Below are 22,512 nucleotides of genomic sequence, written 5' to 3' on the forward strand. Positions count from 1 at the left end.
TCTCTTGCCTGTGATTTTGTCAGAGTTTACACAAATAGCTGCAGCCAGTTGTCTGTGAGAAGCATTAATCCTATCATTGTTTCCATTGAATTTCGGAGGAGCAGACTGAGACCCAGCATCAGAATCAGGCCTACCAGTTCTTTGTCTTTTTGGGGTGCCATTACCAGATTCATCACCTTGATTAGTGTCAGCAACAGTAATCCTTGTACCAGGGGTAGGAGTGGCCTCACACAGCTCTCTGGTGTATTGAAGTTCATAGAACCCACCTTTGATTTCAGCAATCCTAGTATTAGGGACTAGGGACAAATCCCGACTTCCAATCTTCACTCTGACATAGGAGAAATTTCTCAAGAAGTTTTTATCCATGACCAATGGTTTTCCAACAAGGCTAGCAGCATAAAAAACAGTGCTCCTGCTTCTATAATCCATTGGAATTCCCTTCACCCTGAACCATGCTTCTTGCATCATAGCTATAGGTTGAATGTCTCCAACCCATTTCTCCAAAGAGATAATAGCTCCTGGGACAGTCTTCATGAACAGCTTTCCAAAGTGGGCCAACTCATCTATGGCTTTAGCAGAGGGAAACCTTGTTCTAAATTCAGTAGGAGAGACTTCTTTGGAAAAAAATCGCCAGTTTACCTTCATAGATTCTGCCCAAACATTGAATTCATGCTCTATGTTCCTGCAATTCACTTCACCCTTCTCAACAGTGATGTGAGCATAATTCAGCTGCTCCACATGATGATTTTATGCTTCCGCAACAGGAATGGAAAAGAAACCAGGCCCAAATTCCTCACTACCGTAAAAAGGAGCCTTGTAATCCCAAGGTTCTCTAGTTTGACAAACATCAAAATGATGTTCTCCACAACAATGCATGCAGGAACCCTTGAACTTAGCGAACCTTTTGTCAGCAGTATTAGCAGGGAGATTTAAGCCAGCACCCGATGGAGGTACAGAGGACCCCATCGGATCTGGTCCAGCAGTAGCTTTAGTAGCAGCATTGAGACTAGCAACAGACAGAGGTTGACTCATACTAACATCTCCCCTATCTGATCCTACAGCTGCAACCTGAGGTGGAATAGAAGAAGAATTATTCAGACTTACATCATTGGGTCTGGACAGATCCTCTAGAAGCGACGAGGCGCCATGCAACATCTCGGATCGGTGCGCCCATCGATCACGATTGCGTAGTTCTTCCTCCTTGCGCCGCTTGTCCTCCAAGGCCCTCTCACGAGCCACCCTCTCGGAGATGCGAGAAGCTTCTCGGCGACGGTCTTCGTCAAGACGATGACGCTCGTCGACGCGACGGCGCTCCTCCTGGCGGAGCCGCTCTTGATCTGCCAGGCGCCTGTCCTCTTCACGACGCCGTTCATCTTCACTTCTCCAGTTAGCTTCCCGACGTCTCTCGTCTTCCCAACGCCTTTGTTCATCGCGGCGATCAGCATTGGATCCAGGGCGAGGGCGGTTACCGAAGTAATTTCTCGGAGGCGATCTCCGCGGTGGGGAGCGCCTCGGACCTCCATAGCGTCGATCCATCGTTGGTGGTGATCGGAGGACTTGAGCGAACGATCTCCGGTCGCCGGCGAGATTTCTGGTCCAGATCGGCGGGGGATTTGTGGTGGGGATCTGAGGGCGTGATACGGAAGGAGGTGGAACGAACACGACAGCTCCGGTGAGATTGGATCTAGGGTTGAAGCGAGGCGGAGTGGGTAAGGATAAGGGCGGTGTATGCACAGTGTTGGGCTGCGGTCCAGATTCGGCTTGCACAAAGGCCGCCATGGATCGAATCATCCCAAGGTCTTGACCCAATCAGACCACTTCGCAAGCGCGCGCACAGGACGGCTCGCGAAGCAAATCATGACGCAAACAAACATCCACCGGAATCTCCGGCCCAACTTTCACCCAGGCGCCATTGATCCATCTACAGTCTCCATGCGAAATCGAGACCAAATCTATTTCCGGCCCAATCTGTTTGAAATCCGAACGATGAATCGAGGCGCGAAAGCCTACGGATCTGATGAATCCCCGGATTCGACGAAGGATCCCATCGGCGGGGATGATGATAGCGGCCTTTCGTGTGCTGATCGGCGGTGAAGAGGAAGGGGGGACGGAGGTGGTGGTGGCGGCGGCGATATCGCCGGGGTCGGTGTCGGAAGCGATGGGTGTCATCCCTGCTTAATCGGCGGCGGCCGCCAGCTCATGCCGGCATAGTAGACGATGATGGGACGAATAATTAATTTTGATCTATCTCGCCAATCGTGAATACATGTACTCCATGCATGTTCAGTTGTCCAGCAGGCATCGACCCATACACCAGGATCGTCATACCAAACTTCAGGAGCCGCTGCCGTGAAATAAAGTCAGGCCGCACTAGTGTCTCGGAGTTCCCACCCAACCCATGAGCGCCACCACCCTACACAATAGCTCATAGGGCCACGATCGCATTACTTTCTGAAGCAACCACCTCGGCGCATAACAATCATCCGGGGCCTCTGTCCCGACATCCGCCAACCCTAACACAAGAGTGATGGCTTTTCCATCGTAATTTCCAAGCCGATCATATAAAAAGAGGAAGAAGGAGCTCCCGAATCCCGACGACACCTCCAAGAAGAAAAACGGCGTCTACCATATAAACACCATTGTCGGCTACGCAAGGTCGGAACAGGCAAGTCAGCTCTCCTCCTCTCTGGAGGAATAAGCTTGCAAAAACCAGAACAAAAGCATCCATGCGATATTTGATGGCTAGGGTTCGATCCGGGTTGGGACCATTGGACGTCGAGCTAGCTTATTTCCACGAGCTCGGCGCTGGCGACGACGACGTAGAAGCTTCTTTCGGTCCTTCCGTGGTACCATCCATGCGCTGTGCAACGCTGACCAACGTGAGGCACGGCACGATACCCCGTCGAAGAGGCAAGTACAACCACAGGAGGTATCGTAGCCTGCGGCCCGTTGCGCTGCCACCTGCGCACCAGGGAAAGGTGTGGCCGCCGTTGCAGGAAGTCCGGACGTATAGCCAACGCCCTGGACCGAAGTACTGAACTGGTTTGTGAAGGTGTGTGGAATTTCGTCCACCCTCCTGTCACCGATTTTCTACCATGCAAAGATCGCCAGCGCGACGTGGAAAAGTACTACGCGTGACGACCGACGAGAAGCGCGGAACGGGGCGCACATCGTCACCTCCACTCAACCAGGAGCAGAGCAGCTATAAATACCACTGCAATCCCAGCAGATTCACCACACAGCTCTCGTACGCTGAGCAGTATATTACGGAGTACGAGTTGAAAGTGAATTGGAGTCAGTTTTGTTAGCATGGCGAGGTTCGCTGCGCTCGCCGTGTGCGCGGCCGCGCTCCTGCTCGCCGTGGCGGTGGGCGGCGCCGGGCCGCGGCGCAGGGCGTGGGGTCGGTCATCACGCAGTCGGTGTACGACACCATGCTGCCCAACCGCGACAACTCGCAGTGCCCGGCCAGCGGGTTCTACACGTACGACGCCTTCATCACCGCCGCCGCCGCCTTCCCGTCGTTTGGCACCACCGGCAGCGCTGACGACGTGAAGCGCGAGCTCGCCGCCTTCTTCGGCCAGACCTCCCACGAGACCAACGGTACGTCGATCGGTCAGCGTTGATGTTTTCTATCGTTTCAATGTTTGGTAGCACGTCTGATCTGGACAAATATGTGCCTTGATTAGGATTGGATAGGGTGTTTCTGCACCCGGGTGCATATGCACCCTTTATTTGAAATGCATATTAAACATATTTCCAAATGTTAAAAAAATAAAAATAAAAATGCCTCGTGTATACCTTGACATGTTACATGTTCACAAAGTTGTTTCAGCAAAAACCGATATGTTTTGTGCCCTGTACTAAAAAGACAAATTTTTGGTGTTAAAATAGTCTATTTCTCGAGGCATCATTTGTCTTTTTTACACATGGTACAAAAATTGTTGGTTTTACGTGAAACTTTATGTGTACACATAGAACATGTCCCTCTACATGCTAAATTTTTTTCCTAAATTTTTTTACTTTTTGAAATATGTTTTATACATACCAGGTGCATATGCACCCATGATCAGTTTTGGTTTTCCGCTTGATTAGTCGAAAAAGTATTGATAGTATAAGAACTCATGTTTAGGAGGACCGGAGTTCAAATGGGGTTACTGCTTTAAGGAAGAGGTGTCCAAGGCCACGTCTCCGCCCTACTATGGACGTGGACCGATTCAACTCACTGGGTAAGCCGAAATCGCAGTGAAGATAATAACATAGAGTAGTAATCACTATGAAGGTAATAACATAGAGTAGTAACATATGCAGAGTAGTAATATAGAGTAGTAACCACTATGACTAGTCTAATTATGCTTTCGTTTTTGACGTGGCCGGCTGAATCTTGGCTCCTTTTACAAAAAATACTGTTTTTGTTCTGTTGACCAGGCAGTCAAACTACCAGCAGGCAGGGGACTTCATTGGAGAGGACCTGGTGAACAACCCTGACCGTGTGGCGCAGGACGCGGTGATCTCCTTCAAAACGGCCATGTGGTTCTGGACGACGGCGCAGGGCAACAAGCCGTCGTGCCAGGACGTCGCCTTGAGGCGCTGGACGCCGACGGCAGCCGACAACGCCGCGGGACGGGTGCCCGGATATGGCGTGATCACCAACATCATCAACGGCGGGCGAGAGTGCGGCATGGGCCAGAAAGCAGAGAACGAGGACCGCATCGGCTACTACAAACGCTATTGCGGCATCCTCGGCACGGACGCCGGGGACAACCTCGACTGCTATACCCAGCAGAACTTCGCCAGTTAGTAGTATATATGCCCTACTAGATTTAGATGTGCGCCTTGGCGCACGACCCCGTAGATCTCGTGTGAAAATTTATTTTGTATATAATACTCTCTTAAAATCGTTAATTTAACGAATATAATAAATTATATCATTAGAAAGCATAGCATACTCTTCTCAAATGTACTTTCCAGCTGTCTAGTATACTCAGTTCTGCTCTCCCCGTAGAATATGTTGTACAACTAAAAAGACAAAACAGAAGACCAAATACACAGAGATCATGACTGTGTACTAAATGAACTGATTATAAAGATCAAATGCGGAACAAAAATAGATGAAATAGACGTATAAGTGTGATAAAAAAGTTGCCAATATGATAATCCATTCCAGTACAAAGTCTTTTCTCCAAACTAAGTATGGCAGCTAGTAGAAAGTACAAAGAAGTAAAAATAAGAGTGGAGATAGCAACATGAAGCAAAAGCAATTGTACAGAACGAAGGACACGGAAGGGTCAAGCCACCAGCTATAAGAGATGCAGAAGACAGCTATTGCATTGCATCGTACGCTTGATTCATATGTACAATACATAGCAAAAGAGAAGAGTGGAACGGTAAGATTCTACAACACCTAGATAGCTGGAAGAGAACTATCGGTGACCCGTGTCACCTATTAGACAACTTTCCTGAAAAGTAATTCACGTAACAATTAACGTTAGGTCCGAGTTGACGGTAAGCAATATAGAGTTGGCATCATTTTAACATGAACGGTTCATACTCACCTAACGGGGAATCAACTGATGTTTTTCGTGTCATCGGCATTCGTGTCATCGGCATCAAGCACATCTTCGACAGGGTTTGTTCCACATCTGCAAGTATATCTTTTGTCAAGTAATGTTGAACAAATGCAAAACTGATCGGTGAAGAAGTACCTACTGTTTATCACTTAGTGTAGACAGATGTTCGACTACTGCTTGTGCGATAACTGGTGTATCCTTGGCACATATGTTATCCGTCTTTTCAACTGACTGTTCATTGGTTTCGCTGTGATGAACCGAAGGCATCGTAACATGTAAAACATGATCTAGAGAGAAAAGAAGGTAAATACAATTAATCGACGTATCTCAAGAAGAACCAAAAACAATGTGTTAAGGAACGATGGTAACACCACCTTTAAAGCTAGCACGTTTTGAATCAATGATCAGCCTACGTTCTTTTCAGTTAGCTGCACCACGGGCAGAGGAAACGTGCAGCACCGCAAGTCTTCCTTCTCGGAAACAAACAAACCAATAGACGACATGTTAAAGAATAGTAGCTCAAGACAACGAAGAATAACACTATTTGGGTACAAACAGATATACAGTTCCTTCGTATAAGCCAAGGAGTCCCACGCCGTTGCATGCGTACAGGCAGTTCATCTCTACCCTCCATGGTACTGTAATTGTAGAGTAGATGATGGATGAAAAATGTAATACCTAGCAGAGACATAATAAATATCAAAGCATTTGCATTTCGTGTGCCAAGTCAGCAGGCTATATGGACTAACTATACATTAATGGACCTCTCATCATCGATTGTATGGACCAAAAGAGAAACGATTAGATTTTCAAGTAGCATGATCAGGTTTACTGCACAAACATACTATGGGGCAGAGTATCGGACGAGTGAATCACAGCAAACTATATCTAATACTCAATCAATAACTAACACTATGTAGTTTAAGTAGTATTTTAAAATGATGGGGAAAATCAATCTTCAATAATTCCAAGCTCAGTTGCCCTACCAGTAACACGATCACATCAAATGGGAAAACTTCTCAAATATGATGGTACATAGAGCAAAGGAACAACACCGGCTCAATTGCACATGTAAGATATCAGAAACACCATTCAAAGAGGGTATATTAGAAGTTGTTGCTCATAAAATAAGCATTTACTATTTCTCCAAACAGTATGAAGTCAGTAGTAACTCAGTTATACTTAAAATGGTAGTACTAACAGGTAAAAATTAAGTAGACCTCCGGTAAACCAGAAACTTTTTTGTAATGAACAGAATTTCCTTGTGTGAAGTCAGTTTAGAATGGATAGGTTTATTTATACCTACCAAACCCAAAATAGACAAGAAAGAAAGCATGTCGGAGCTCAGTGTAACATCAAAACGACAAAATAATTATATATTCTTATCAGTTTAATAAGATGAATAAGAGAGAATAACTAAACCGAACCATGAACACTTCACTGTACAAAAGAGAAAGAGGAAATACTCCACTATATGATCACATTGTGATGACCCTAACTATACTAATAATCCATAAGAATGCCGCTATGAGAGGTGCTCAAAATAATATGGATAAAATAGACTGTATAGCTCTAATATAAATATCCCTCTCACTATATATAATATACTGTAGAGGATTCCCCTACCTTTTCTGGGTCAAGAAAATGGATGATCATATGTTTGAGCTGGCAACAACCTACACCAGTCTTGCTGTACGTAGATGCACATATCTCTAAATACAACCTAGTAATTAGGGACCCGAAAAGAAATCATATAATTCTAGAGAGACTATTTGGTACTCCAAGGCACTGTTAATTTTTTTGTAAACATTTCAATTATGCATACGATGCTTGTCATTTAGAGTGCATCATACATTAGGAGGAGAAGAAAATGGAAGGACATTGAATCATGGCACCATGGTAACGAAATTATGATCTAAGAGAAAAAGCTTTGCATAATGGTGAATATACCCAATGAGCATGGTAGGTGAGGACATGATTTTCTTGCCAATGACTCAGTAAAATATTACCAAGATTGTTTGAGAGGTCCATTAAATTTATAAACAGTCAATAGGGAGATAAAATTTATATTTGCAACAAAACTAAGCGTATACAAAACTGAATAGCTGTATCAGTAAATAAGGAAGGAAAAGAGCAGACTCACCAGGATTGGAACCGAACAGCAGCTAACAGAAGTAGCGGCGTCCACCCGCCGCGACAGTACCAGCAGCGCGTTGACCTGCAAATGGATCCAAAAGAAAATGGGGCAGGGGTCAAATACAGGCGGAAGAACAGGAGGAGGAAAGAAAAGGGGAGAGATCCGTGCAGGAGAGAAGTCACGAAACGCACAGCCGTTTGGAGGAAGAGGAGAGCTGTCCGTGAAGGAGAGCAAGAGGCCGGGGAAGGTAGAAGACAGCGAGGAAAGGGAGAAGAGGCAGGAACCTAGGTTTTTAGATCGGTGCAGGCTGAGTTGTCGCGAGGAGTAAGTTCCATGGGCCGTGGCGCAACGACGGCCCAGGCCGCTGTTTTGTGTGAGTGTCGTGGGCAGGCTGAGTCGAGTGGACACGTTATTTTCGTCCTCCGCAACCTACAGAGTAAAACGGGGAAAAGGGAGGCGAGAAGCTAAGTTTTTTTTTGAGAAAACGCAAAGGACTCTTTGCGTTTCATTTCATTGGAAAGATAAGGGGGGAACAAGTTTACAAGCCTCCTAGGAGGTGGATTACAGATAATGACCAAAAAAGTCTAGGAGGCGAGAAGCTAAGTCGTCTCATCTCCTTGGTGGCGGCCTCGTTCACATATGCCCAGATCTCAGGTCAGTTCGTGCTTCTCGGCCTCGCCTGCTCCACCACGGTTCCGTAGCGATCGGGCGGCCAGGTACGAGCAGGTCCCTTCCTCTGTAGAATGTAAGATTGTCCCAATACTTGCGCCGTCGCCAAAGCGCAATCGGTACAGAATCAATTGGCTGCATGCATCTGATGGTATCTTTATATAAGTAGCAACCAGGTAGTCTATTTTGGCCCTGGCCTTGAATTACTGCATTTGTTGCTACTTGTATCAGCTGATCTTAGTCGTCACGAAGCTCATTAGCCATTGATTTGTGCACTAAGTTGGTTAGATAAAGTACTGTTTACTGTGTTAATTCCGGCTACTTCATTGGTAGGGTGAGGAAGCCTGGGATAGAGATGAAGAGGGCTGTGGTGGATCTTCCTCGTACGGCCTCGAGGGATAGCGGCCTCGTAACAGTGAGGAGCGCACCAAACCTGACGCCTCGGTTCCCAGGACCACCGGCGAGTGACAAGGTAAATTTCACAGAAATAGTTTTGAGTCGACAATAAATTTTAGAAGGCCTAGCATGTACTTCCTTCGGTTCCTACATCGCTGTTGTCAGGTCCCGCTACACATGTTAAATACCTGAACTAACTTAGGACTGAAAGAGTTCAGATGAGCTCATATTAAGAAAATAAGATTACTAATTTACTGTAATGACTACTTTGGTTCAGATTACACCAGCAACCAGCAACAGAAGAATAGAGCAAGTTTATAGAAACAACCTGAACAATGGTTTATAGGAAAAAAGTTGAGAATTGATAACATAACTAAAGAAAAAGGCACAACCCATCTAACATTAAAATAGTAAAAACATTGGATAGTTGGCATCATTTAAATGCATGGCACCTTCTGTAAGGCTTTTTAATATTGAGTTTAGCTTTGGAGGGAACTTTACCTAGAATGTATTTTTCCATAGTCCAAAGGGGACGCGTTAACAGTCAACAGCACTAATCATTTTTAGAATCAAGAACATGATATTTAAGTATTGTTGCTTCCAAGTGATCGCTAATTTTTAGAATAGAGTAATTGTGTTATGGCTATCTTCTCAGTTGGAACCACTACTCCCTTGATATTTGTTCTGTTTACCACCCTTTCCTTTGTATTATGGGTCTCCTCATTATAGAAGTAATTTTGCTGTACTGAAATTGGTGGCTTTGCTTAACTCATAGGAACCGGTAAAGCAAGTTGAGATTCAGTGGCAACCGGTCTTACGGCATTTGTTATAAATGTTGGGTGGAACTGAGCCTGTATACAGACTTCAGGAGGTGGATGACATGATGTTCCAAGCGACCGTGATGTTTCGAGTCTACCTGGAGAACAGCAAAAGTATTTTTGAGGATATTGTTGCGACAGGTGATATATGTTTCGCAACATACGAAGCGGAGAGCTATTCACATGACCAGGACATGGAGGTGTTCCAAGCTTGCCAGGAAAAAGAGAAAACAAACAAAACTCGTCAATGTAGCTGAGAGGGCGGGGGGGAGAAAGACAAACCTTGATCTTGTAACCAGGGGCACCACAGCCTTGCCGAGGCGAGGACAAACGCCTGGCTGTGGTGTCGGCAGCTCCTTCCAACGGAGTAGCGGTTGGCGCTCCTCCATACGATGGTGACAGCCTCTCCTCCCAAAGTTCTGCATCAGACCATCGAGATCAAAACACATCAGACATCCCATGCCCGTCGATGTGGCACCGTCCTACTTTGATCCACAGATGCTGGCAAACATTAAGATGTAATATTTCTAAAATGAAAAACAAAAAAATAAGCCAACACTGATTTACTTACCCTGACCATGCTTATATCAATGCAAGTCTCCAAATCAGATATGAGTGTTCCCTGGGTGTTAATATTTATAGTTCCTCCAAGTACCTATCCTCCTATCATGCACAGTCTTGAGGCCATTTAAACACTGATACTGATTTGCATGGTATAAACAACCAGAAGAAGGCACATTTGTTCTACTCATGGTGTGACAACAAAGAACATAGAAAACATGGCATTCAGGTTGAGTGGTTTAAAAGATGCATACCAGCAACAAGTATCCCAGATGCAGCTGAGTTTGCAACAACATCATAGTAGGTTGTGTCACCTCATAGCATCGGGGGTATCATGGCTAGCGTCGGGCTGCCTTCAGCCAGCGCGACCTCCGCTGGATCCCAGCACCCCGCGCGCCGTTGAACTCGGTGCAAGCGTGCAACCTGGTATAAATAGATCACCCGAAAGAAGGTCAACATACCAAGCCTCATGTGGGCTAGACATTGTTAAGACAGGGAAAGGAAAAGCTAAAACGAAAGTATCGCAACTGGGGAATATCTACCTACTGATTGTCATCTGTAAGGCTGAGTTTGGTGACTTCAATTTTTTATTTCAACCAGGATTGGAATTTCTCGTCAGGCTCTACCTTCAAAATCTACTATGTGATAATTAAAACAATGAAAAGTCAGTATTTTTTGCCTACCCTTATAATACTGCAGTTGTCTAGCATCTGATTCAAGTTGTGCTTCCACCACGTATGGAGAACTTCTGATATTTGACACTGAATTATTGCAAGAAAAAATCAGGAGATCAATATGAGTTAGAAACTTCATGATCTCCATCAATACACAAGGAAGAAAGGGGCAAAAATGAAATTCATATATCGAACCAATTTGTCAAAATAGCAATCAGTAAAGTTTAAAATGTTAAATAATAGTGAATATTAGACATGTTACATGAGCAGAAGGAAATCATGTGATTTACATATATGTGCCTCACAATTTTTTCAGTCACCTTAAATGAATGCTACCAGATCTCTTCCTCCATCGGCTCTCACCAATAACATGATAATAAATTACAGGAATAGAAAGAAGGGAAATAAAGCGAAGAACCTATGATGAACAGCAAGACCCCATCCACTTCTGCTCCACCTACTGCAACCCTGGCAATGACAAGATCTGACTATCGGTAGGTCTTGTAAGAACAACATTGGCATGGCACAAAATTTAAGATAACATATCATCATATATACATTTAGGAAATAAAGATAGCGAATTTATATGGCAAGATCATTTCGTGCTTGAGAGCTAAGCATATAATCCGCAAACCAAATAAGAAATGTATTTTGTGTTTCAGAGATAAAGACTATAATATGCAAACCAAATAAGCAAATGCCTCACATTCACCTAACAGTATTTAAGTGCCCAAAAGCCTACTAAAGCAATTACATCATAACTGCATTTGATAGACACAGAACTTAACTAAACAATTATCGCCCCATTTAGTCAATTCATAATATATGTTCCGAGAAGTAGATAATTAAAAAATATTCTGGAGCCATTACAACATGAGTTATTACCAAAGCTAGAATGGTCAATATCATCAGACAGTAGATCATTATTAAAACATAATGTGAGCTTGCAGAATCTATTTGAAATTAAGAAACTAATTTCTAACAGTCGAGGTTGTACACAGACACAAAGCAAATAGGTGCTAGCATGACCACCAGAAGCATTGCAAATGACTAACAACCTGCCAAGTCCGACAAATTAGAAACATAAATCACTAAGAAAAAAGGTCGACAAATAATGGTAGAACACATTTAGCAATCATGTAAAAAAATAATGAGGACCAGAGAACACTACATCTCTTCTCACTAAATGTTTAACCCTTCCTGGGATTGTGAAAACTCAAATATCAGAAATTGTAGTAATCATGCCAGTGACATCTGGATACCAAATAAAAACAATTATTTGCCTTAGGCTGAAGAGAGTAAGCAGATGGTTTGGAATAAAGAAAAAGGGGGAAAAGAGCGGAACACACCCACGAGCCCTTCATGAGCTTCAGATGGTGCAGGTATATTGTAGTATTTTAGAAAGGCAAATCTACAACTTTAACTCAAAATAAAAGAATATGGTATTCTAACAATGATACATTATATTATATAAGGAGCTGTGATAATTAAAACAATGAAAAGTCAGTATTTTTTGCCTACCCTTATAATACTGCAGTTGTCTAGCATCTGATTCAAGTTGTGCTTCCACCATGTATGGAGAACTTCTGATATTTGACACTGAATTATTGCAAGAAAAAATCAGGAGATAAATATGAGTTAGAAACTTCATGATCTCCATCAATACACAGTGAAGAAAGGGGCAAAGATGAAATTTATATATCAAACCAATTTGCCAAAATAGCAATCAGTAAAGTTTAAAATGTTAAATAAAGGGTTTTATATGAAAACTATTTGTTTAGATATTTAAAATGAAATAAGAAAATATCATTAGGTTGAAAATCTAATTACCACCTGATCTATTTTTACAACATGCTAATAGAATTATTCTATGCTGGCTAGCTACCCCACGGGAATCAGCTCTCACATGGCAGACTATATGAATCATTCAAGAAATTTCTTTAACAACCACAGCAGGTCATCTTCCATTAACCCTATAATGGAAACAATTGCTAAAAACAGGGAAATAATCAAAATGTAATCAATCTTCAGAGCTGAACTTCTGACCTAAAGACAAGGAGAACCGGTTGATCCAGATCTGACCAAAAAATCAGAATAAACTCACATAAGACTGGATCCAAGCACTCTTCCTGGAGCAAAAATTATCATGTGTTAATATATTGTCTGATATAAGGAAAAAAATATCGGGAGCCTAGCAAAATGTTGAGTACATTTCTCAATACTCATTCATCTTAATTTTCAGACAAACTCCACAAATGGGTAATTCCACAACCTTATAATTTGTAGCGCCACCAAAGAAAACCTCACGCGCTCTCTCCACCTGCTGAGATGCTGCGCCCTACGCTGCATCATGCAACTAATCTTGCATACATTAGACTCTAGCTGCCTACCTAAATAAAAGATCGATGCCGGCCTGCTCCTTTTCTACCTTCTTTAGTAGCTTCTCGCTACAAATTTACTTTGACAAATAGTACATGGAAACAACCAAGGGGATCAGATCGGGAGGTTACCTCTGTGGGTCAGCTTGAAACGGAGGAAACGAAGTTGTGGAGTAAATCCTCCTCTGCCTGTGGAGCTCCTGAGGGCATCAACCAGTTCTGCAAAGGAGGATGACGACCAGGAAATACATGGAGTAACTTATGCAACACTATATTCTAAAGATCTAATAAAGAAAAAGTATGAACTAACAAACGAAAAGGAAAATTATGAACTACGACCAGAAAGGCTGCTTGCTCTCACTTCATCCACATTGCATTCTTCAACACATGAATAGATTCTAGCCAAAGCAACAAACAGTCGTAACTAAAAAAAAAATGGTTATACCGAGTGTACAATATGTATGCAAAATCTTGGAATGCATTAGAGCCATTTTTACAGAGAAGAACGAAACTATTGAGCAATCAATAGAGCAAAGATATGAAATGGATTAATCTTGGCTTGCATGAATTATGTCAAACACCTTCTGAGCATAGATAAAATAGAATCTGGAGAGAAAGAGAGATGACAAAGGAGAGAGGATCCTTGGGGCTTCTCACGGAGAGAGATGCCTGGGATGAACGAGGCTGACGGCAGCGCCATGCTCCACCGCGCTGAGGACAACGCCATCGAGCAGGAGCACGTGCCCTTGAGCCATCTCCCAGCTGCCTCCTTCTCATGTGTGCCGGCCGGCGCACAGAGGCGACGAGAAGGCGGAGATGGAGGACGATGGGGGAAGCAAAGCGTCTCCGGTGGTCTCTGCTGCTGCTCCGCCCGCTTCTCCTCATCCTCCTACGCCGCCCCCCCCCTACCGAGCGCCGCTGCTCCTCGCGCTACAAGACAACTGCTGCCCTGGAGATGGGATGCGGTGCGAGCGGCGGCCTGTGGCTCATCCCGCGATGGCTTGCCCATGCTCCTTCTCCCGGCGAGGACGAACGTCGCGAAGCAGAAGAGGATGGGGGAGGTGGCGGCGATTAGAGAGAGGGGATTGGGGACGTGGAGGCTGCAGAGATTGGGGACGAGATTGGTAGGGTTTGACCGGGGCGCTGGCTTTTTGTCTCTCGGGCACGACGTCTGCGCCGCCCGTTGCCTGCGCGCCGGCGGCCCCTGCCGGAGGTCGGCCTCCGCGGAAACGAGCCGCGCTGCCCCTTAGCTCGCGCCGGCGGCCCCTTCCAGAGGTCGGCCGGCCGCCCGTCGCGCGCGCCTGGCGCGGCATGTGGCGGCTGAAGCTGGCGGCGACGAGAGAGAGGAGGAGCTCGTGGCGTGGAAGCGGCGGAGGACGGCTTCGGGGATTGGGCTCACGGGTGCGGGTGGAGATCTTTCCACGGACCGACGGCGCGGCCGACCGAGCGTAATCCCACCCGCAGTGACCGACGTGCGGGCCGACCAACAGTGGGACCCACGTGCAGCCAGAGGCGGGTAAGAAACGGCTGTCGCTTGGGGTTATCTAGTGGAACGAACGGCAATGACTGTCCAGAATAACCGGCTGAGATGCATAGATGGACTGATCCGACGGCCCAGAAGCTCTAAACGCTGTGAGGCCCCCTATGGGGGGCATCATATATAACGTTAGATGCGCGAGTAATGAATAATTGGTATATAGTGTATGCCACATGTAAAATAAATAAATATTGAAGATGTGATATGGGTGATGGTGCAGTATATATGTTTGCTGTAACACACTACATATGTAGCAGTTCAAGGGAATTCCATTACATATATCAAATTTTGGTGTACACGAGAGTCGAGACCATGGATTGTTGCTGCGTATTTAGCCATTTTATCAAACTAACGAATTAATAAAATAAGTCGACTCTCTACAAGTCTTTAATACCTACAAAGTCAATTCATCAAACTAAAAGGTAAGAAGTTGATTTCATACTTTAGCGTTTCTAATGGGGGGACGCTCTATTTTACTCCGATCGAGGATAATACACCCACCTTGTTTTTCCTAATTGTACATGATTTTTCCGCCATCGAAATTTTGCCTTACTCTGCAAGACAAGAAGAACGTAATATTTGTTTACATGACGTACCACAATACGACATGAAATACTCGATTTTTTGTGATTTTTACATCATTTTGACTAGTATATTGCATTTTTATGTTGATTTTTTTTTTGTTCTCGGTCAATATGAATGCATTATTTGTAATCCAAACATAAATTATCAATGAAACAACGTAAAAATACACAGGTTCTATGTACCCTAGGTGCTGGATAGCTTCTAATGGGTACAATTACACATTATGAGAATGATGGTTACGCAAAGAAAATAGATTAAAATGACAAATACATAGAAAAATAAAAATAATCAACTGATTTCAATTGAATGTAAAAAATCAAGAAATCTTGGTCAAGAAGAAAGTTCGGTCGAAGGGAGGAAACATTTCAGATGCGACTGTTAGATGTATATATCTGTATACTGTAGTTTCTCTCTATATTAGGGGGCTTTCTGCATATGTGCACCTGTACATGTACTATATATTGTGGCCTTTGGCCCCCTGGTAATTGATACGTCTCAAACGTATCCATAATTTCTTATGTTCCATGCTACCTTTATGATGATACTCACATGTTTTATACACACTTTATGTCATTATTATGCATTTTCCGGCACTAACATATTGACGAGATGCCGAAGAGCCGATTCTTGTTTTCTGCTGTTTTTGGTTTCAGAAATCCTAGTAAGGAAATATTCTCGGAATTGGACGAAATCAACGCCCAGGGTCTTATTTTTCCACGAAGCTTCCAGAAGACCGAAAGGATTACGAAGTGGGGCGACGAGGCGCCGACACCACAGGGCCGCGCGGCCTGGGTGGGGCCCACGCCGCCCTATGGTGTGGGCCCCTCGCGCCGCCTCCAACCCTACCCTTCCGCCTACTTAAAGTCTTCGTCGCGAAACCCCCTGTACCGAGAGCCACGATACGGAAAACCTTCCAGAGACGCAGCCGCCGCCAATCCCATCTCGGGGGATTCAGGAGATCGCCTCCGGCACCCTGCCGGAGAGGGGAATCATCTCCCGGAGGACTCTTCATCGCCATGATCCCCTCCGGATTGATGTGTGAGTAGTTCACCCCTGGACTATGGGTCCATAGCAGTAGCTAGATGGTTGTCTTCTCCTCATTGTGCTATCATGTTAGATCTTGTGAGCTGCCTATCATGATCAAGATCATCTATTTGTAATGCTACATGTTGTGTTTGTTGGGATCCGATGAATATGGAATACTATGTCAAGTTGATTATCAATCTATCATATATGTTGTTTATGTTCTTGCATGCTCTCCGTTGCTAGTAGAGGCTCTGGCCAAGTTGATACTTGTAACTCCAAGAGGGAGTACTTATGCTCGATAGTGGGTTCATGCCTCCATTGAATCCGGGACAGTGACAGAAAGTTCTAAGGTTGTGGATGTGCTGTTGCCACTAGGGATAAAACATCAATGCTTTGTCTAAGGATATTTGTGTTGATTACATTACGAACCATACTTAATGCAATTATCTGTTGTTTGCAACTTAATACTGGAAGGGGTTCGGATGATAACCTGAAAGTGGACTTTTTAGGCATAGATGCATGCTGGATAGCGGTCTATGTACTTTGTCGTAATGCCCTGATTAAATCTCATAGTAGTCATCGTGACATGTATGTGCATTGTTATGCCCTCTCTATTTGTCAATTGCCCAACTGTAATTTGTTCACCCAACATGCTATTTATCTTATGGAGAGACACCACTAGTGAACTGTGGACCCCGGTCCATTCTTTACATCTGAAATACAATCTACCGCAATACTTGTTCTTTACTGTTCTTCGCAGACAAACATCATCTTCCACACTATACGGTTAATCCTTTGTTTTCAGCAAGCCGGTGAGATTGACAACCTCACTATTACGTTGGGGCAAAGTACTTTGATTGTGTTGTGCAGGTTCCACATTGGCGCCGGAATCTCTGGTGTTGCGCCGCACTACACTCCGTCACCAACAACCTGCACGTGTTCCTTGACTCCTACTGGTTCGATAACCTTGGTTCCTTACCGAGGGAAAACTTGCTACTGTACGCATCACACCTTCCTCTTGGGGTTCCCAACGGACGTGTGTTAACTGCACGCATCAAGCTCTTTTTCTGGCGCCGTTGCCGGGGAGATCAAGACACGCTGCAAGGGGAGTCTCCCACATCCAATCTCTTTAGTTTTTTTTTGTCTTGCTTTACTTTATTTTATTTACTGCTTTGTTTGGTCTCTATATCAAAAATACAAAAAAATTAGTTGCTAGTTTTACTTTATTTACTGTCTTGTTTGCGTTCTCTATATTAAAAAACACAAAAAAAATTAGTTACTTGCATTTAATTTATTTAGTTTGCTTTATTTACTACTGTTAAAATGAATACTCCTGAAAACACTAAGTTGTGTGACTTCACTAGCACAAATAATAATGATTTTCTATGCACACCTATTGCTCCACCTGCTACTGCAGCAGAATTTTTTGAAATTAAACCTGCTTTACTAAATCTTGTTATGAGAGAGCAATTTTCTGATGTTAGTTCTGATGATGCTGCTGCCCATCTTAATAATTTTGTTGAACTTTGTGAAATGCAAAAGTATAAGGATGTAGATGGTGATGTTATAAAATTGAAATTGTTTCCTTTCTCCTTAAGAGGAAGAGCTAAAGATTGGTTGCTATATTTGCCTAAGAATAGTATTGATTCATGGACTAAATGTAAAGATGCTTTCATTGGTAGATATTATCCTCCTGCTAAAATTATATCTTTGAGAAGTAGCATAATGAATTTTAAGCAATTGGATAATGAACATGTTGCTCAAGCATGGGAAAGAATGAAATCTTTGGTAAAGAATTGCCCAACCCATGGACTAACTACTTGGATGGTCATCCAAACCTTCTATGCAGGATTAAATTTTTCTTCGAGGAACCTATTGGATTCAGCTGCTGGAGGTACCTTTATGTCCATTACTTTGGGGGCGGCAACAAAGCTCCTTGATAATATGATGATCAACTACTCTGAATGGCACACTGAAAGGGCTCCACAAGGTAAGAAGGTAAATTCTGTTGAAGAAACCTCCTCCTTGAGTGATAAGATTGATGCTATTATGTCTATGCTTGTGAATGGTAGATCTAATGTTGATCCAAATAATGTTCCTTTAGCTTCATTGGTTGCTCAAGAAGAGAATGTTGATGTGAACTTCATTAAAAGTAATAATTTCAACAACAATGCTTATAGGAATAATTATGGTAACAACTATAGGCCATATCCTTCTAATAATGGTAATGGTTATGGTAATTCTTATGGTAATTCTTACAACAATAATAGGAATGTACCCTCTGGTCTTGAAGCCATGCTTAAAGAATTTATTAGTACACAAACTGCCTTCAACAAATCTGTTGAAGAAAAGCTTGGTAAAATTGATATTCTTGCTTCTAAGGTTGATAGTCTTGCTGCTGATGTTGATCTTTTAAAATTGAAAGTTATGCCTAATGAAGATAAAGATATTAAGTCATTTGCTACAGCAAACGTCATACAAGTTCGAATTAATGAAAATATTAGATTGATGGCTGAATTGCATGCTAGGTGGGAAAGAGAAGAAAACAAAAAACTTGCTAAAGAGAATAATGTAGCTAAAGTTTGGACTATTACCACCACTAGTAATGTTGATGCTTCACATGTTGCTACACCTCCTACTATCAATGGTAAAATTGGTGTTGGCAATGTTTCTACTCCTAGTGCAAAGCGTGCAAAACTGCCTGAAACTGCTGAAACTGTTTGTGATTAAACTGCTGAAATTTTTCAAAATATTGGGGATAATGATCCCATTGCTGTAGATCATAATGGTTTAGATTTTTATGATTGTCACATCTCTGAAGTTATAAAGTTCTTACAAAAACTTGCTAGAAGTCCCAATGCTAGTGCTATAAATTTGGCCTTTACAAAACATATTACAAATGCTCTCATAAAAGCTAGAGAAGATAAACTAAAACTTGAAACTTCTATCCCTAGGAAGTTAGAAGATGGTTGGGAGCCCATCATTAAGATGAGGGTCAATGATTTTGATTGTAATGCTTTATATGATCTTGGTGCAAGTATTTCTGTTATGCCTAAGAAAATCTATGATATGCTTGACTTGCCACCATTGAAAAATTGTTATTTGGATGTTAATCTTGCTTGATAATGCTATAAAGAAACCTTTGGGGAGGATTGATAATGTTCGCATTATGGTTAGCAATAACCTTGTCCCCGTTGATTTTGTTGTCTTGGATATTGAATGCAATGCATCTTGTCCCATTATATTGGGAAGACCTTTTCTTCGAACTCGTTGGTGCTACTATTGATATGAAGGAAGGTAATATTAAGTATCAATTTCCTCTCAAGAAAGGTATTGAACACTTCCCTAGAAAGAGAATGAAGTTACCTTATGATTCTATTATTAGAACAAATTATGATGTCGATGCTTCATCTCTTGATGTTACTTGATTCACACTTTCTGCGCCTAGCTGAAAGGCGTTAAAGAAAAGCGCTTATGGGAGACAATCCATTATTTTACTACAGCACTTTTGTTTTATATTTGAGTCTTGGAAGTTGTTACTACTGTAGCAACCTCTCCCTATCTATATTTTATTGCATTGTTGTGCCAAGTAAAGTCTTTGATAGTAATGTTGATACTAGATTTGGATTACTGCACAGAAACAGATTTCTTACTGTCACGAAATTGAGTAGCCCTGTCTGTAGGTAACTCAGAAAATTCTGCCAATTTACGTGCGTGATCCTCAGATATGTACGCAACTTTCATTAAATTTGAGCTTTTTCATCTGAGCAAGTTAAGTTCCCCATAAAAATTCTTCTTTACGAACTGTTCTGTTTTGATAGATTCTGCCTTTTATTTCGCATTGCATGTTTTGCTATGCTTGATGGATTTCTTTGTTCCATTAACTTTCAGTAGCTTTGTGCAATGTCCAGAAGTGTTAAGAATGATTATGTCACCTCTGAATATATGAATTTTCAATTATGCACTAACCCTCTAATGAGTTTGTTTTGAGTTTGGTGTGGAGGAAGTTTTCAAGGGTCAAGAGAGGAGGATGATACAATATGATCAAGAAGAGTGAAAAGTCTAAACTTGGGGATGCCCCAGTGGTTCATCCCTGCATATTTCGAGAAGACTCAAGCATCTAAGCTTGGGGATGCCCAAGGCATCCCCTTCTTCATCGACAACTTATCAGGTCACCTCTAGTGAAACTATATTTTTATTCAGTCACATCTTATGTGCTTTACTTGGAGCGTATGTTTGTTTTTGTTTTTTGTTTTTGTTTGAATAAAATTGGATCCTAGCATTCTTTGTATGGGAGAGAGACACGCTCCGCTGTTGCATATGAGCACATGTGTTCTTAGTGCTACTTTTAATGTTCATGGCGAAGGTTGAAAACTGCTTCGTTCATTGTTATATGGTTGGAAACGGAAAATGCTCCATGTGGTAATTGGTATAATGTCTTGAATAATTTGATACTTGGAAATTGTTGTGCTCATATAGATCATGTTTAAGCTCTTGCATCATGTACTTTGCACCTATTAATGAAGAACTACATAGAGCTTGTTAAAATTTGGTTTGCATGATTGGTCTCTCTAAGTCTAAATATTTTCTGGTTAAGGTGTTTGAACAACAAGGAAGACAGCGTAGAGTCATATAATGCTTGCAATATGTTCTTATGTAAGTTTTGTTGTACCCGTTTATACTTGAGTTTGCTTCAAACAACCTTGCTAGCCTGAGCCTTGTATTGAGAGGGAATTCTTCTCGTGCATCCAAATCCTTGAGCCAAAAACTATGCCATTTGTGTCCACCATACCTACCTACTACATGGTATTTCTCTGCCATTCCAAAGTACATTACTTGAGTGCTACCTTTAAAATTCTATTCTTTGTCTTTGCAATACATAACTCATGGGAAAATAGCCTTAAAAACTATTGTGGTATTGAATATGTTGCTATGTATCTTATCTCTTATAAGTTGTTTGTTGAGCGGTAACCATGTTTCTGGGGACGCCATCAACTATTACACCTTTGTTGAATATCATGTGAGTTGCTATGCATGTTCGTCTTGTCTGAAGTAAGGGCGATTTTCATGATCAAATGGTTTGAGTATGCATATTGTTAGAGAAGAACATTGGGCCGCTAACTAAAGCCATGAATCATGGTGGAAGTTTCAGTTTGGACACAAATCCTCAATCTCTTTTGAGAATATTATCTGTTGTTGAATGCTTAAGCATTAAAAGAGGAGTCCATTATCTCGTTGTCTATGTTGTCCCGGTATGGATGTCTAAGTTGAGAATAATCAAAAGCGAGAAATCCAATGCGAACTTTCTCCTTAGACCTCTGTACAGGCGGCATAGAGGTACCCCTTTGTGACACTTGGTTGAAACATATGTTATGCAATGATAATCCGTGTTAATCCAAGCTAATTAGGACAAGGTGCGGGCACTATTAGTATTCTATGCATGAGGCTTGCAACTTATAGGATGTCTTATACATAACACATATGATTTATTACTACCGTTGACAAAATTGTTTCTATGTTTTCAAAATGAAAAGCTCTAGCACAAAAATAGTAATCCATGCTTCCCTCTGTGAAGGGCCATTCTTTTACTTTATGTTGAGTCAGTTTACCTACTTCTTTCTATCTTAGAAGCAAACACTTGTGTCAACTGTGTGCATTGATTCTTACATGTTTACCTATTGCACTTGTTATATTGCTTTATGTTGACAACTATCCATGAGATATACATGTTGAAGTTGAAAGCAACCGCTGAAACTTATATCTTCCTTTGTGTTGCTTCAAAGCTTTCTACTAAGAATTTATTGCTTTATGAGTTAACTCTTATGCAAGTCTTATTGATGCTTGTCTTGAAAGTACTATTCATGAAAAGTCTTTGCTATATGATTCAGTTGTTTATTCATTGTCTTCACCATTGCTTCGAATCGCTGCATTCATCTCATATGTTTTACAATAGTATTGATCAAGATTATGATAGCATGTCACTTCAGAAATTATCCTTGTTATCGTTTACCTACTCGAGGGAGACTAGGAACTAAGCTTGGGGATGCTTGATACGTCTCAAACGTATCCATAATTTCTTATGTTCCATGCTACTTTTATGATGATACTCACATATTTTATACATACTTTATGTCATTATTATGCATTTTCCGGCACTAACCTAT

At 42.4% G+C, this 22,512-nt stretch overlaps 1 protein-coding gene and 1 long non-coding RNA gene across 20 annotated transcripts; one reads left to right on the top strand and one right to left on the bottom strand.

Moving 5' to 3' along the window:
• The first annotated feature begins 3,309 nt into the window (after positions 1–3,309).
• LOC124708737 (chitinase 8-like) lies at positions 3,310–4,938 on the top strand. Its single transcript, XM_047240409.1, has 4 exons — positions 3,310–3,360; positions 3,393–3,618; positions 4,133–4,226; positions 4,426–4,938. Exons 1-4 carry the CDS (start codon positions 3,310–3,312, stop codon positions 4,796–4,798), a joined length of 744 nt encoding a protein of 247 aa, XP_047096365.1. The 3' UTR covers positions 4,799–4,938.
• A 182-nt stretch (positions 4,939–5,120) lies between these two features.
• Positions 5,121–14,099, bottom strand: LOC124706154. 19 transcript variants are annotated; one of them, XR_007004320.1, is made up of 13 exons: positions 13,858–14,099; positions 13,333–13,419; positions 13,095–13,165; positions 12,869–12,951; positions 11,241–12,421; positions 10,832–10,909; positions 10,159–10,571; positions 9,870–10,006; positions 7,711–7,785; positions 5,942–6,205; positions 5,707–5,854; positions 5,553–5,639; positions 5,121–5,456 (listed from the first exon to the last, which is right to left on the bottom strand). It is a non-coding gene; the product is annotated as an uncharacterized LOC124706154 (long non-coding RNA). The 19 variants fall into 19 exon arrangements; XR_007004310.1 differs by having other exon boundaries at positions 13,095–13,178; XR_007004318.1 differs by having other exon boundaries at positions 11,241–11,282; positions 12,344–12,421; positions 13,095–13,178; positions 13,333–14,099.
• Between the last annotated feature and the right edge of the window lie 8,413 nt (positions 14,100–22,512).

The sequence above is a fragment of the Lolium rigidum genome, chromosome 4, assembly GCF_022539505.1.
Source record: "Lolium rigidum isolate FL_2022 chromosome 4, APGP_CSIRO_Lrig_0.1, whole genome shotgun sequence".
In the NCBI taxonomy this organism is placed as follows: Eukaryota; Viridiplantae; Streptophyta; class Magnoliopsida; order Poales; family Poaceae; genus Lolium; species Lolium rigidum.

Excerpts from the sequence above, each read along its gene's own strand:
- LOC124708737 (XM_047240409.1), top strand. The coding sequence starts at position 3,310 with ATGGCGAGGTTCGCTGCGCTCGCCGTGTGCGCGGCCGCGCTCCTGCTC. Across the intron at positions 3,361-3,392 it reads CGGCCGCGCTCCTGCTCGCC|GGCGTGGGGTCGGTCATCAC; the intron begins GTGGCGGTGGGC and ends GCCGCGGCGCAG. Across the intron at positions 3,619-4,132 it reads CGGTACGTCGATCGGTCAGC|GACCGGAGTTCAAATGGGGT; the intron begins GTTGATGTTTTC and ends CATGTTTAGGAG.